The following is a 15,187-nucleotide window of genomic DNA, read 5'->3' as shown; positions in this document are numbered from 1 at the left end:
CCGCTCACCAGGCATGGGGGCAACGAGTCTTCCTGCCTGACTTCAGGGTTTCCTATGTTATAATTGACCCATGACACCCCAGTGCCACCTTTTTAAAAAATTAAACCTAACTTTTTGTTCAATTCATTTTCCTTATTCCTATAAGGTAACATATTAGCATAAGGCCCATAATTGTATTATACAGTGATGAATGACTGCTGCTAATACATTTGTATATATTATTCCAGTCGTCTACCTAGACATATGTGTCTGCATATTTTTATTTTAAATGGGGTTAAATAGTACATACTATTACACAACATGCTCGTTTTTTAACTTCATCTTAAATATCTCTCCATATCAATTCATATTCAGTCAGGGCATCATTTTAATGACCCACCGTCCAGTATATGGAGGCATGGCAATGTTACCCGCGCCTCTGATACTGGGTATTTCCAATCACTCCTTTTCACCAACTGTGCGGCGAGGACTCTCCTTATCAGCTGAAATTTTGTGCAAGCTCATGATCATGTTACTGGAATGAACGCCTATCAGTGGGATCTTGAATCAAAGGATGTGGCAGACGGTTAAGTTTGGGGTATTTCACTGTGGTGTTAGGCTGGTGCTAACAAGTCACATATTTATTTTCCTCCTTTGTAGAAGATGTCATCGCCAGGGAACTGATAGAGCAGATGATCGCGATGGACCCTCAGAAGCGCCCCTCGGCGAAGCATGTGCTAAAACACCCGTTCTTCTGGAGCCTGGAAAAGCAGCTCCAATTCTTCCAGGTAGCCATGTTTGTTTCCTTTATCAGAAACCTCCATTTAACTGATTTTGAAAAGATAGCAAAAAACAAGGAATAAAAGAAATGATCCATAATCCCATAACTGAGAGTTAACCAGGGCTGACATTCTGATATATTTTCTTCATAAAATAAAAGCGTGATTAGGATCAAATGGTATATACAGTTTTGTATCTTGCTTTTTTTTTTTTTTTACCCTTATATAATGTGTTCAGTGTTTTGCCATGTTAAAGTTCTGAAATTTTAATGATTATGTTATTCTATCATATGGATGATTTTAAAACTTTATATTATGGGAACTTTCAAATACACACACAAGTAGAGGGAGTATTATGATGAATTCCCATGTAGCCATCAGCCAGCTTCAACAATTATTAACTCAACCTCTGCCCTCTTCCTCCTGCCCCACTCCAGATGATTTTGAAGCAAATCTCAGGCGCCACACAATTTCATTCAAGCTTCATACATTTAAACATTTATTTATATTGTACTTTTTTCCCATCATCTTGTACTCAGTCTTTGCCCAGATCTCTTTTTGCTTAAGATAAATTCGGAGAGTTTTAAATCGTAGGATCAGTGGCTGTGAACTCCTTTAGCACTTTGGCTGTCTTAGGGCTTTGTGGGATTGCCAGGTGGCTTTAGGGAAAGACGATTTGTTTCTCAGAGTCTTCGCTGGTATGAGTTATGCTGAGTTCGGCCTAACTCACCCAAACGCATTGTACCTAGCATGCTAGCTTTGAAAAGCAGGCACACGGGGGCAGTGCTTTTCCTCCCGGGTCTGGGCCAGAGCAGAGCTTGGAGTTGGAGGTGGCCGTCACATTGTCCTGGAGTCTTAACTAGAGCCTTGGCGGTGGTGATGTCCCCAGAATGTAAGTTCCTTGAGGGCAGGGAAGTTTGATTTCTAGGTTCATTTCTGTGTTCTCACTGCCTGGGATGCGGTCTGGCATATGGCAGATGCTTAGTAACTTTTTGGATGGAATGGGAAGGGGAGCGTTTAGCACCATTTTCCATGGTGGCAGTGGTATGTATTACATTAGGATTGATCGCTGAGCTCCACAGTACATCACATTAAAAATCTGAGGTCTGATGTCTTCAAGGGACTTCGGAAAACTAGCCAGGTCACTTTGACGATGACAAGATTTGAAGAGAAATAAAATTCACACAAAGGGACCTTTCACTCACCACAGGTTAGGATTTAAACTCATAGTAGCTCCAAGTCATATGTCTTGTGAACACACCTGGCTTCTGTCTCTGTCAACCAGCTTGTACTGGCTTTGCAGCTCAGAGCCGTGTGTCCCCTAAGTTGGCAGTCTAGTCCCTCCAAGACTTCCTCTTGCAGTTGCAAGTTAGAGGGTCAGCCAGGTGGACTTCATCAGGGAAAGAAGAAACTGTGAGCCCTACGAGGCTGCTCAGTGTTAATGTGTATGGGGCTCATCACTCAGTGTCCTCAGCTGTTGACGGGCCTGTGTTCCTGGTGGGAGCTCGGAGAGGCTAGTGCTCGGGGTGCATCCCATAGTCACAGTCTGGTTTTGAATCCAGGGCAGGGGCCTCTGGAGCCCATATTCTTGTCAGCAGGTTTCCGCCTCTGAAAGGCTTGGCTTCATCTGTCTTTTCTAATATTCAAATGAGGAGTGACAACCTTCTACCAGTCTGGATTTCAGCATGTCCCGTTTCAGTGGGTAGACAAGAAGCATAGGATGCAAAGCAACACTGAACTGTTGTTGTCTAACACAGATTGCACATGTGACACGTGTGGCATGGAGAGTATGCGTGCGTGTGTGAAATGCAGGTGAGGTGCTCAGGCCTGTGGACAGGTGTGCATTTGTGACACCTCTCTGTGTGGAACATGGTCTGTGTGGGCTGCTCCCTTGTGAGCAACAGACACGGCCCCTCACAGGGGAAAGTTAACGGATTAGAGGGGCAGGCAGAGTGCTTGCTGCCCAGCTCTGAGGCGGACTTCAACCCGGGCCTATGATGCATGTAGCAGTGTTACTTGGTGCCAGTCCTCCCGCTCTCAACTTCGGTCCACACTGACCATCATCTATGGCCCTTGTTTCAGGATGTGAGTGACCGAATAGAAAAGGAATCCCTGGACGGTCCGATTGTGAAGCAGCTGGAGAGAGGCGGGAGGCCTGTGGTGAAGATGGACTGGAGGGACAACATCACTGTCCCCCTCCAGACAGGTGACCACGCGGAAGCTCCGGGATAAGTGTTGGCAGAAACGCTTCAAAAGCTGCAGCCATTTCTAAGAAGCAAATGTAGAAATGACAGCTCTAGGCTTTTTTTTTTTTTTTCAGCTGAGCCATCCTGCCACCTGTTGGCAGCTCAGCGGCTGCTCAGCTTGGGCCGGGACTCGAACCGCTGTTGCTCTGAGCTCACACTCTTCAGCGAGCTCGTAACCAACTAAACCACTCGGCTGGCCCCAGCTATATAGGCTTTTAGAACTGGATACCACTTACGGGGTTGAGGCTTTCTGTGGATGTGTCTGTGGTTTAGATACAAAGCTGACCATGACACTGATGTGTGTTTCATTTATCTCTTAGAGTGACAGTGGTAGGTGCCGTGCTCTTCTTGGTGGTTGTTTCTAGTCATGGATGCGATCAGGCAGTGGGGTGCCGACTAACACTGCCCCTGGCAGGGACATGCTCCTGCCACTCTGAGTATGGAGTTATGTAGCGTTTCAGTCTGATCACTTAATCCCAGGAGCCCCAGACATTGTTTTCTTTTGAAATGTGTTCGTTACATTGCATTCTTTGTTTTTCTTTTATAGATCTGCGTAAATTCAGAACCTATAAAGGTGGCTCCGTCAGAGATCTCCTCCGAGCCATGAGAAATAAGGTGAGGGTCTTGAACCCAGGCGGGGGCTGGGCGGCTGCAGCACAGCCATCTTTCTTTTATCCATCATCTGCGGGTCCTTTCATCCATCCTGGAATTCTGACCTCGCAGAGGCGGCGGAGGCCTTAGCCAGACCAGACAAACTAGAGACTGCTTTTTTATCCTTAAACGGGTTTTCTCTTTAGGGGCGGTGAGGTACAGAGTTACTTGGGAAGTAGGCTCTCTGATGCTGGTGTCCTTTGTGGTCTCCGCTGACTTATACGGTGCCCTCTACCTGCCTGACACAGCGCAGCATAAACCCCCTCTTCGGGACCCTCTGGGCACTTTCTCACACGGGGCCTGGTCTCCAGGGTCTCAGGGCAGGGGCCCCACTTGTTCTCTGGAGGGATCTGGGGAGCCCTTGGCCTGTACTGTCACAGAGCAGCCTTCAAACAGGGCCCAGGCCAGAAAGTCCTCCAAGCTCACTGGGACAGACACTTCAGGCAACTTAATTCCACTCGAGGCTGCCAGCAATCTCGCCAGGTCCCAACCGTCACAGAGGCCTGACGGGCCACTCTGGCAGGGAGGCTCCTCCCTGCTCTCCCCATGCTGGGCCTTGCTCAGCTTCGGGGCCTCCTGCTGAATGAGGGGATGCAGGCAAGGTGAGCAGGATGGATCGCTGGATGCTTAAACCTTTTCCCCTTTTCTTTACAGAGAACCAACTAACATTCTATCTTCCTTGAATAATGAAAGGATCTTTTAGCAGCGTTTCATGGGCTTTCTAACTGACCACCCTCTGTGTCTGTGTCCGCCCTGTTTGCAGAAGCACCATTACCGGGAGCTCCCCGTGGAGGTGCGGGAGACCCTGGGCTCCCTCCCCGACGACTTCGTGCGCTACTTCACCTCGCGGTTCCCCCACCTCCTCTCACATACCTACCGGGCCATGGAGTTGTGCAACCATGAGAGACTCTTCCAGCCCTACTACGTCCAACCGCCCCCGGAGCCTCAGCCCCCAGTGAGTCCAGAGGCCCTTTGAACCATGGAAGCCTCCCTTCTGGTGGCCCCAGCTGTGACTGAGGGCCTGGTCTCTACACACTAGAGCCTGATGCCTCCCCACTTAGCAGGAAGACCAGGCTCCCAAACCCAGTGCCTTGAGCTGCCTGCTCTGCAGCCAGCGGAGGAGGGTGCTGGCCCTGGGAAGTGGGAGAGGTGACCCCCCTGACCTACAGGAAGCTGGGAAGATGTTGGCCATGAAAGCTTTACCGTCAGGGAGCATCTGCAAAGAAGGGCTCGTCCCAGAGTCAGTGAAAGGAGCATGCTCCGCCTCCTCCTGGATAAACTTGCTTCAGACTTAACGTTTCTTTTTAAGCTTCCTGTTTGATGTCAACCTAAGGGCCTTTAAGGAAGAGAAAGGAAGAAATCCTAAGCTTCGCCTGCGTGCTGGGACCAGGAACATCTCTCTCGCCGACCAGCGGGCTGAGATGCAATAAGTGCAGCCTCTGCTAGAAATGAGGCTCGAGAGGTGAGGGGTGCCGAGGACAAGGAGGAGCGTGTTCAGAGGGTGTTGTCCCCAGGGACCGGAGATCACTGATCACCAGTCACAAATTACAAGTGCACCCAAATATCCCAGGTTACTGTAACCAGTGTTTCCTCGGGGGCAGCGAGAGCCTTGAGTGAGGGGGCACAGCATTGGGACAAGATCAGCATCTCACGCTGGAAAGTGAAGCCGTGTCTGCAGCTCTCGGAAATGAAGAGGACGCTCTGTTCTGAGGCAGCTGCAGCCCAGTACACCAGTGGCCTGAATGGTGGTTTTGGGCGGCTTTGTGCCCTGGACACTTGGGGATGTTTAGGAGCGTTTGGAGGCGAGAAGTGATACATTCCCTGGCCACGAAAGAGATCATCTAAGACCTAGCCAAGGACAGGCCTTCAGGAGCGGAGGGGAGCAGGCCGAGTGGGTCACAGCGGCCACCCCGGGAGACCCCTGGGCCAGCGGGTAGGCGATGAGGCGCCACTGTCCCTGGGGCCAGCAGGATGGGCCAGGGGGTTGGGAGCCAAAGCCAGAGTCACTGTGCACTTCGTGGGCAGGATTTTATGTTTCTCTTGGCAGGTTTTAATAACTTTATATTTTGATCATACTGTAGAATGCAACATTAGCACAAGTAAGCTCCACTTAACTTGAAGCTTACTCATGAAGAAGAAATGCAAGATATATAATATATCTTCTATTTGTATGGTACCAAAAATCCCCATCCCCTCCAGAAAGAGTGTTCCTATTTGGAACATTCTCTAATGCTGAAGAGTAAAACATTATAGCAACACTATACACATGTATTAAACCACTTCAAAGTAATAGTTCCTAAATTCTGTCAATACCATGTGTTTTTTCCCCCAAAATTAGTATAATTTTTAACCTTAGTTTTAACCCAAAATCACGCTGTATTTTCTCTACTGAGGGCCTTAGAGGTTAGATGCAATCAGGGTACCGTGTCAGGAAACGTTTTCTGTGTACTTTCTCCAGCTGGGTGAACGGTTCATTGCAGTTCAGTCCTGGTGAACTCGGAGACTCCACTCAGGAGTAAGAATGTCACTGTCAAGTTTTGCTAACTGTCAGAAATCACTGCTTCTTGTGAGATGCTCTCTGGCAGTATATGTGTGGGAAGATGGCTCATCAAAAGCTCTCGCTCTGCCTTTGTAGAATTCCGTTCCCTTCCTTTTATATGCCTAAAGTCACTTTTTTTTTCTTACTATTATCCTACATCTTTAAATCTCAACAGTTACCTCATTTAGACCTTGGAACCTGGCGTCCTTGGTTGGCATCATGGGGTCTTGTATGTGCCACACTGTTCGTTTTTCAGGAACACGGCCAGACAGGTTTCTTCTCTCCGCTCTGATGGGCCTGTGCCAGCCCCGTTCTCCATATGACTCTGCGGGTCACTTTGCCGTTGGCCTGAGTGGGGATAGCCCAAGAGATAGTCAGAGGTGGAGAAGGTGCCATGAGTGACTTCACAGGACTGTCGGCTTTCTGTGCTGCCGGGGACTGCTGCCTCGTCGCTGCTGAATGCTCTCCTGGGAGAGTAGCCAGATCATGTCTTGCTGCCCAGTACTTGTCATCTGTCTGTTTTGGCCCAACCTGCCTGCAGGACAACTATTTTTAAAAATGCCTCTTCTGCCTATCATATTCGTTCCTAACCACCTGACTTTCTCAAACTCATCTATTCAACATTTATTCAATATATTGTACCTAAACGCTTACCATATGAGCTGGGGACACAGAGGTGGGCAAAGAGGCAAAACCTCTGCTTCATAAGCACCTATAAGTGAGAGAGAACAACAAACAAATATTATGCTATGAAGAAAACCCAGGTGGTGCGAAAGGGCATGCATTTGGTGTTTGCACCTCTTCTGTCTGAAAGCCACCCATGTCCCAAGACCCATCGGATCTGATCAGGTTGCTTTCTTTCCATCTTTTCTCCGTCCCCTTTAGAAATCCACTCACTCACTCGGTGCCTCAGGCGGATTGAAGGGGTCTTGCATGGCCACTTGTCATGAAGACACTGTGGCACCTCTGCTTTCTAGAATTCGGGCTTCCTGTTCTCAGCACAGTGAAAAGGTGTCTGTCTTTTGCTAGAACGGGGTTCTGCAGCCTTGTGCATCCTGTCGCAGCTGAGCTGTTTGATTGTAAGCTTGATTCCTGGAAGGCTGTCTAACTTCTTAGAAGTACGCTCCCCTCATTTTTACAACAGAATTTCGTTGCATCTCTTAGGAATCCAGAGGACAATATAATTTATTTAAAGCTTGTGTTGAACCTTGTATTGAGTAACCTGCCAGATTTTCTCTCGTTGCTTCTTGAAATTTTTTAGCATCAGTTTATAAAGAACTCCACATGTCCCTAGGCATCAGAGCATTTGCACTTTGGGTAATCATTGGTGTTACTTGAGAAGTCCCTAAACTATCTAGTTGTCGATGTATAAAACCCTGGGTGCAAAGGTGTCCTCCCCACCCCACCCTTGGTCTCAAGTGCAGTCGTCGTGATACAATCTTCCCGTTGAGACATCGCTCTGGCCCATTACATGTGTTATGTTGGAATAGCCACAAGTTAGTAGGTCCAGCAAAGTATTTCCTTCCCACCAACTCTAGAAAGGTTCCTTATCAGAGTTAACCCTGATCCTTTTGGTAAGGTTTTGTGTGAATGTGACTCATTTATCTTTGCGATTCTTTCTCACTGAGGAACAAGAGATGAGTTGGTTGCTGATCTGACCTCTCTCACAGATGTGAGGGCATTTGGTTGTAGGGCTTTCTCCTCTTGGCCACTGTCTTTTCAGAAGTTGGACTCTGGCCTTCTTTGGATTTCCTGAGACTGTCCCCCTTCTCCATCTCTGTTCATCGTATCTTCGGCCCTGAGGTCCTTACGGAAGGTGGGCTGGTTCCACTTCCACAGCCTTCAGTGCCGGGAAGAGCCGGAAGAGAAAGCACAGCACACCTGTTGAAGAGCCCCTTTAAATTCTCTTTAGCTTTGCATGTGCTCATTTCTGAAATGCCTTTTCTTCGTATTTCCTTGGCCATTCCTTCACCATGTCCTGGAACAGTCCCTTTAGTTGAGTATGACCTGGCATCGGCCTTTCCTGGAAAGAAGTCAAAAGATGTTTTCTACAGATGAGCCAAAATTCTGCCCTCCAGGGTTGGACCATTATCTTCGAAACCAAAATGTCTACTCTTCCTGTACTTTATGAAGCAGTGGTTTCCCACGAGTAACTCTGGTTCTGACTTCTGTAGCAGCACAAATCTTTTCCCTGTTCATTGGAAAACCCCAAAGAACCATCTGCAATGAGCCTACCCCTGGAGTAGCCTTAACCAACGACTCTGGCCAAAGTCCCCACCCCCTCACCTCACCCTGTGCTCATTGTGTGTTTGGTGGGTACAGTATTCCTTTTCAGTGTCCCAAAAGCTGTGACGGGGGCGTCCCCACTTACATAGAAAGCATTACCAGTCTACTCTGCGTCATTCTCAGATGCACACCTTATGTAGTGTTCTTATTTATTTAACCTATTTATATTTATTTAATTTTTACTCTGAAGTATATCCAGTTACAATTGCACTTGCTTAAAGCACATCAGATTTGTTTTGGACAACACCCCTGACCATTGTAAAACTGGAAAAGGAAAAGTTATACTGTATCCTCCCACAGGATGGATGCCTTATAGGAGTTTTGTCAGTAAAGGGTAAATGATTTGGTCGTGGTAAAAATGTTAAGTTTTAAGTGATTCTTTTCAAAGAAAATTCTGTGCCATTGTGTCTTCTCTGTGGATGGTTAATTGTTTAATGTGTATGTGTTAATTGTGTGATACAATCCTCTGTGGAACCTAAAAATCCTCTTTTTAGCTTTATATTTTATAAACTGCCAGATTGTACAATTTTTATGTGTATTTTTAAAGCTTGATGATGTGAGGGTAATTATATAAGTTAAATGGCCTATTTTTGTACCTCCTGTACAGTTTTATAATTCTGCTGATTGATGATGGCATCTTATGTTGAGCCAAGCACAAATAAAGGTAGTTTTAGATTTGGAAGCCAGCTTCATTTTCTTAAAGACTTGACCGAAGACTTGACCGCCACTCAGACCAGGGGTCCTCCTCAGCCGCCTTCCTGGGTAGGGGTCTGAGTGGTGAGGGAGGATGATCAGCTGGCTCAGCTGGTGGGAAGGCGGGTGTAGAAAGTCCTCCAAAGTATTACTTGGGCTGAATTCCAGGAAGGTGGCCCAGTTGGCACAGACATGCCTCATGGTGAGAATTCACTGCAGCAGAGTTTGGGGCATGCGTACAATGAAAGAACTCTAGGAGGGGAGAAAACCCCTGAAGTATCTCGGCCAACACAGTGCTGGGAAAGTCACGACCTGAGCATGTCGGAAGCACGTGGTACATCGGCCCACACACCCAAGAAGGAGCTCAGGGGCGGCCAGTCTGGTTGGATCTTAGGATCCTGCCAGCATACGTTCTCCTTCCCCTGTCTCATCCCCTCTGGTGAAATCAGAGGATGCTTCGCTTTCTCCTGCGCCACCAGGAAGGGGCCACTTAGGACGGGAAGACTCTGAAGGTCCAGCACCAGCCCATCCCCCACCTCGGTGGGCACCAGGAGCGTCCCTGAGAACCCCCACACACACAGCCCGCGCCTCTGCGTCTTAGATACAGCCAAAGCCAAGGAAGCCTGAGGGGCTGCAGGACGCTGTTGGCACCGGCTACTTCCTATCACCTGATGCAACAATGGAGCTATTAAGCCAGGGCTGTGTCTTGTTCTTGAATTGGCCCAGGCCATGGAGGGAGGCAGCTAGGAGCACCCTTAGCTGCTCTGAGAACAGAGAGGAGGAGGCCAGCAAGCGGTTGAGACGCTGGCAGGGCTGGAGGCCATGGTTCCGGGGCACTGAGGCAGGGTTTGCTGCTTCCACGCTGAGTCAACATTGGGCTGCAGAGATGATGTTTTTTGCGTGGTGTCTGATACACTTTAACAGATGTATGAGGCATGCATAACAACTGTATTCCATCAGTGAATGCACCTATTTGTACCCCCTACCTATATTTGTCTCATTTGTGCTAGACCCATATCTTAGCTTCAAGACAACAGCCATCCTAACAGCCCTGCTTGCCTGCCCGCCCACGGGGCCAGGCACTGTGCTGGGGCATCCTGTGCCCTGGTCACTCATGGGCCTCATTCCACTCTCCCTCCGGACTAGTATTTCCCTCAAGATCGAAAACATATAACATCTTTCACTTTAGTGAGAGGCTGGCCACACCCTTTGTCAAGGCTAAAATTCAGGTCATGAGCCTGTGTCTGGGACAATCTGCTGTGGGCAGAGGAGCAGGGCTGGTAAGAACACAGCAGCTCCTGGGAAACCATATTGAAAGATGGCAGGGGTCGGAGGGGCCAGGTTCCAGAAACAGGAGGTGCAGGGCGGGTGGAGTAGCAAGCAAACTTGGCCTCTGAGAGGCCTGGCATGGAAGACCATGAAGTGCTCTTATCTTCCCTTGCCTCCCTCTGCCTCTCCAAGTCCCCCTTCCTCTTCCCAGGCCTGCTCAGTGATTTGGATGAAGCCACAGAAGTACTCATAAACTGACACAAAGCTGGAAAGAGTGGCTAGTCACCAGTGTGATTCGTGACCCAATCAAATTCTGAGATGTTGAGAAACTGGAATGCTGAGTCCAAACCCAAAGGATGACAGGAAAGCCTTCCTGCCTTGGTATTCGTGCCGAGGCTGCAGGTGGAGGGCAAGGCTGTGGAGGGGCCTGGAAACTGTCACAGATGTTTGAAGAAACCAGAGCTGTTGGGTCCTCAGACATCTCACAGGATGAGGAACTGGCTTTACTCTCTCACTCCAAAGGGTTTAAGCTGGAATAGGGGGAGCAGGGTCCTGCCGGGCAGATCCGGCTCCAGGAAGGGGTGCTATCTAATAGCCTGAGGTGCCCAGCAGTGAGTGGTTAATTACCCTCCTTAAAAACATCTCAGGATCCCAGCTCATGTCATCCTGACTAACACATTGGGCAAAAAGCACCGAGGGAAAATGCTATTGCACTGCCCCCGAAAGGTGAAGTTCAATGCTGAATAGTGTGTGCCATCAGCCAGTTAAAATGTTCATGCTCTCAAGAGGATCCAAGGGGCAAAGAGGGATTCTCTACCTGCTGCTCGGTCTTACCCCACTTCACTGCTCTCCCTATCAATGAACACCTTGTTTGTCCCTGTCAGTTACCTGGACCATAACTGAGCCTTACTAGGGTGACACCTGATGAGATGTGGACTGAACCTGACAAGGAAGGTGAGAGGGGCAGGGCAGTATCACATCCTCCCCAAAACACACACGGCCTTCCGTCAGCACCAGAGGGTCTGCTGGATTTGGGGTGGTCTTTTCCCAGGGGTTGGAATGTCCTCATTGGCAGGGAAGGTGTGGAGGGGGTTATGGGAAGATTTCTTCTCATCAACACCCCGTCTCCTCAGAACAATTTTAGGGGGAGTGGAGGGAGGACAGAGGGACAGAAAGGGGATAAGTTACACCAGGCCCCTTGAAGTGTAGAGCTGAAGGTCTGACCTCCATTCTGCAACGCTCAGAAGCCCGCCTTCTTTCTCTTGTGCTGCAGAGGGAAGAAACCACAGGATAAAGGACACTGATGAAAAGAAAAACAATAAAACCACAGCTATTGCTTAGCTAAGCTGCTGTTCCCCTTTCAACATGTGACCATGTTTTGTCACGCTAAGTGGCTGGGTGGCTGCTACAGGATGTGAGCCCAGGCAGAGTGGAGAACATGTCAGTTGAAAATGAAGCATTCTGAGATAGGATTTGTTGTAACCAGTGTGACAAAAACAAAGCCTAGTGCTGTTGTTCATTTGTATTTCTGTTGTTGTTTATTGTGCTTTTAATTTTTTAATTTTTTTATTTTTTAGTTACAGTCGACATACAATATTATATTAGTTTCAGGTGTACAACATAGTGATGAGACATTTATATAACTTACCAAGTGATCACCCTGATAAATCCAGCACGCATCTGACCCCATCCATAGTTATTACAAGATGACTGACTACACTCCCTATGCTGTACTTTACATCCCCATGACGGTCTTTATAACTGGCAATTTTCACATCTTAATCCTTTCCCCTCTGAAGACTTTTAGCTAGGCCAATGGTTTTCAAACTTTGACTGTATCGGAATCGTGGTCTGGGGAACTCGGTCGGGAAGGCCCAGGCCCTATCCTACTTCAACAACCCTGGGCCTCTGCATTCTGTAACTTCCGGGTGACCCTGATACACCCAAGTGTGAGAACCATTCATCTGGGCCTCACTGCTTACAGCAAGGAAGCCCATGAAATAATCATCGTTAATGCTGAGGTGTGTCTTTCACCTATTAAAAACAAATGTGTTTGGGTTTTAAAATCCAAATTTGAATGATACTATGTATGCTTTTTAAAAAATTCTGGTTGTCACAAGCCAGCCCCTGGGACTGAGAAATAACTGGTCACATTCAATTCCATGTCAAGGTGGGTTGTCCCACCACCACAGTATTAGAGCAAGAGTTCATCTGGCTTCTTTAGCTACTGGCCCCTTGAAGAAGAAACGGGGCCAAACCGTCAGTCAGGGACCCCAGCCCCCACCCCACCCCCCAGCAAAGGGTGATACATGGAACCCTTTGGGGTGGTCTCATTATGCTTGTTCACAGTGACACGCCTAGGTGTGGGTCTTTTCATTCATGATGCTGGACACGGGGAGAACCCTTTCAACCCAAAGGCTGTATCCTTCTGCTATGAAAAGTTTGCTTGTGTAGTTTTAAAATAATGATCTCCCCTTCACGTTTCTCTGTTTTTATTTTCTGAAACTTCTAACAGTAGGATGTTGGAACTCGGTTTCATCCTCCATGTCACTTATCTTTTATTTCTTATATTCCGTGTGTTGATTTTTGTTCCTTCTGGAAAATTGCCAGCCTTTATTTTCCAAATTTTCTATGACACTCTTCTTAGTTTCAGCAATCATTTTTCATTTCCAAGGCTCTTGATTCCCTGTCCCTTTCGTCTGGGGAAATTAGTATTTGAGGATACTAATGCGATTTTTTAAAAAGTAGTCTTCAATTCTCTGTATTATCTCTGTATCTTTGGGGTCATTTTTGTGTATCTTGATCTCTCTTTTCCAACTTGCAGGTTTTCTCAAATGTCTAGTGATGTTTGATGGGTTATACGTACTCAAAAAAAAAAGAGGCAGTAAAGAGCTGGTTGAGGCCGTGTGTTGGTGAGTAGAGCTTGTCCACTGGTGAGCTCTGTTTTCAGTAATCTTATGGGGGCAACCTTAAATGCCAGAGTGCAGAGGCCTCAGCTCTGAGGTTCCTAAACATCTTTGGAGAAGAATCTTCTGATTGTTGGCCTGACTACCGCGTTTCACCGCAAATAAGACCTAACTGGAAAATAAGCCCTAGCATGATTTTCAGGTTCTCGTAATATAAGCCCTCCCCCCAAATAAGCCCCAGTTAAGATCGTCAGCCAGACATGACTGTGTTTGAATAAATGTAGATTTTTGCACAGGCATAAATGAATAAAATGCATCTTTTGGAGCAAACATTAATTTAAGACCTGGTCTTATTTTCCGGGAAACACGGTACTACTGCCTGTCCTTTTGCATCAGGGATAGGGAAGGGTCAAATGTTCTATGAACCAACTGCTAGTTAATTTCAGTCCCTACAGGTCACTACCAACTTCTGCCATCCTTCCCTGACAGTCTCTCTCTGGTTCTCTGGGCAGATCTGCCCTCCTCAGCTATGTCTCATTCATGCATCGCTGTAGGCAGAGGGAGGCAACTGACCTTGGCTAGGGTGGCAGCTGGCAGAGGAAACCTTGCCTATTGGGGGCCAGCATACTGAGTGGGCACAGCTGGTGCAGAGAGGGGACACGGGGTGTTGGCCTTGAGGTCCAGACTGATGGAGGGAAACAGGGATATGGATGGAGGGGATTCTGGAGGTGGAGCAGTATTACATGGTGACAAAGTAAGATTTGGCTGCAGGGCTGGGTGATGGAGTCAGGGTAGACTTCTGTAGTTCAGGAAGTGAGTGGAAGGCACAGATGTAACTGGTCCTGGTGGCCCCTGGGGTTGCCCAGGGTGACAGCAGAAGTCAGAGGGTTAGGGGTGGGTTTGGAAGACAAAGCCAAGTCCTCCATGAGTCCCCGGTGGGGGAATGGCCTTGAGATGGGGAGGATGAGAGATGTGGGCAAACGTCTCTCCAGTAACACAGGTTTCCAAGGGCAAATAGGAGACTTTGAGCCTAGACAAGCACTGACCTGAATATGGGCGACAACTCAGGAGCTGGTGGGAACCACGCAGCTTTCTACTCCAGACTGAGGAGGTCCAAGGCTCTGCACTGGGGTGGATTAACTCATCTTCTGATTCTGACTGGAATATATGGGAAATTACTCAGAGGACAGAAGTGACTTGGGGCCCCAGGAGGTTAAAAAAATCTGCAACCACTGTATAAGACGCACCCAGTTTTTAGACCCCAAATTTTTCGACAAAGGGTGAATCTTATACATGGGGAAATATGGTACTCTAATGGTTACATGTACAGAAAGACTAAGCAAGGGGAGCCGTTTACAAATCATAAACATCTGTATCTAATTAATTTTTTAAAACTAATCTGTAACTATACTTCAATATTTCTTAATCTAACGTTCAGGCCCCAAAAGAGAACAGCTTCACAGTTAAAGAAAAAAAAACCCACCTCATATATCTCTTGGGTTTTGCCCTTGCTCCAACAACCCAAGGGGCTGCCTTTAGCATCTTTCCTTAGGAAACAGTTCGAGTTCCCTGCTGAGTTCCTAGTAAAGCATTCTCAGTTTATTCTCCCCTTTGCAGTAAAGGTTAAAGGGAGAAAAGGGAAGCTGGCTGCCTTGTCATCCACGTTTTCCAGAGAGAAGGTACCCTCCCTTCTGTGAGAGACCCTCTCAGCCTCTCCCGCCCTTGGCTCTTTGGCCATTGGATGTTTCTGGAGAAATTTGCTGCACCGACATAGAGCACCCTTCTTAAAGGCAGTCTCTCAGGACCCCAGCTCATTTCCAGCCTACTTGTGATTGTAGA

General features: G+C 47.7%; 1 protein-coding gene across 1 annotated transcript in view; it reads left to right on the top strand.

Moving 5' to 3' along the window:
• Positions 1 to 9,162, top strand: part of ERN1 (endoplasmic reticulum to nucleus signaling 1) — a 77,887-nt gene extending 68,725 nt beyond the window's left edge. Inside the window, exons 19-22 of the mRNA XM_019637782.1 lie at positions 640 to 767; positions 2,841 to 2,964; positions 3,552 to 3,619; positions 4,419 to 9,162. Coding sequence (XP_019493327.1) covers positions 640 to 767; positions 2,841 to 2,964; positions 3,552 to 3,619; positions 4,419 to 4,631 — 533 coding nt within the window. The 3' untranslated portion in view covers positions 4,632 to 9,162. The remainder of the gene's footprint in view (positions 1 to 639; positions 768 to 2,840; positions 2,965 to 3,551; positions 3,620 to 4,418) is intronic.
• Positions 9,163 to 15,187: the final 6,025 nt, after the last annotated feature.

This window comes from Hipposideros armiger, unplaced genomic scaffold (genome assembly GCF_001890085.2).
Source record: "Hipposideros armiger isolate ML-2016 unplaced genomic scaffold, ASM189008v1 scaffold_34, whole genome shotgun sequence".
Lineage (NCBI taxonomy): Eukaryota > Metazoa > Chordata > Mammalia > Chiroptera > Hipposideridae > Hipposideros > Hipposideros armiger.
This window is presented reverse-complemented; position numbering and strand designations above follow the sequence as displayed.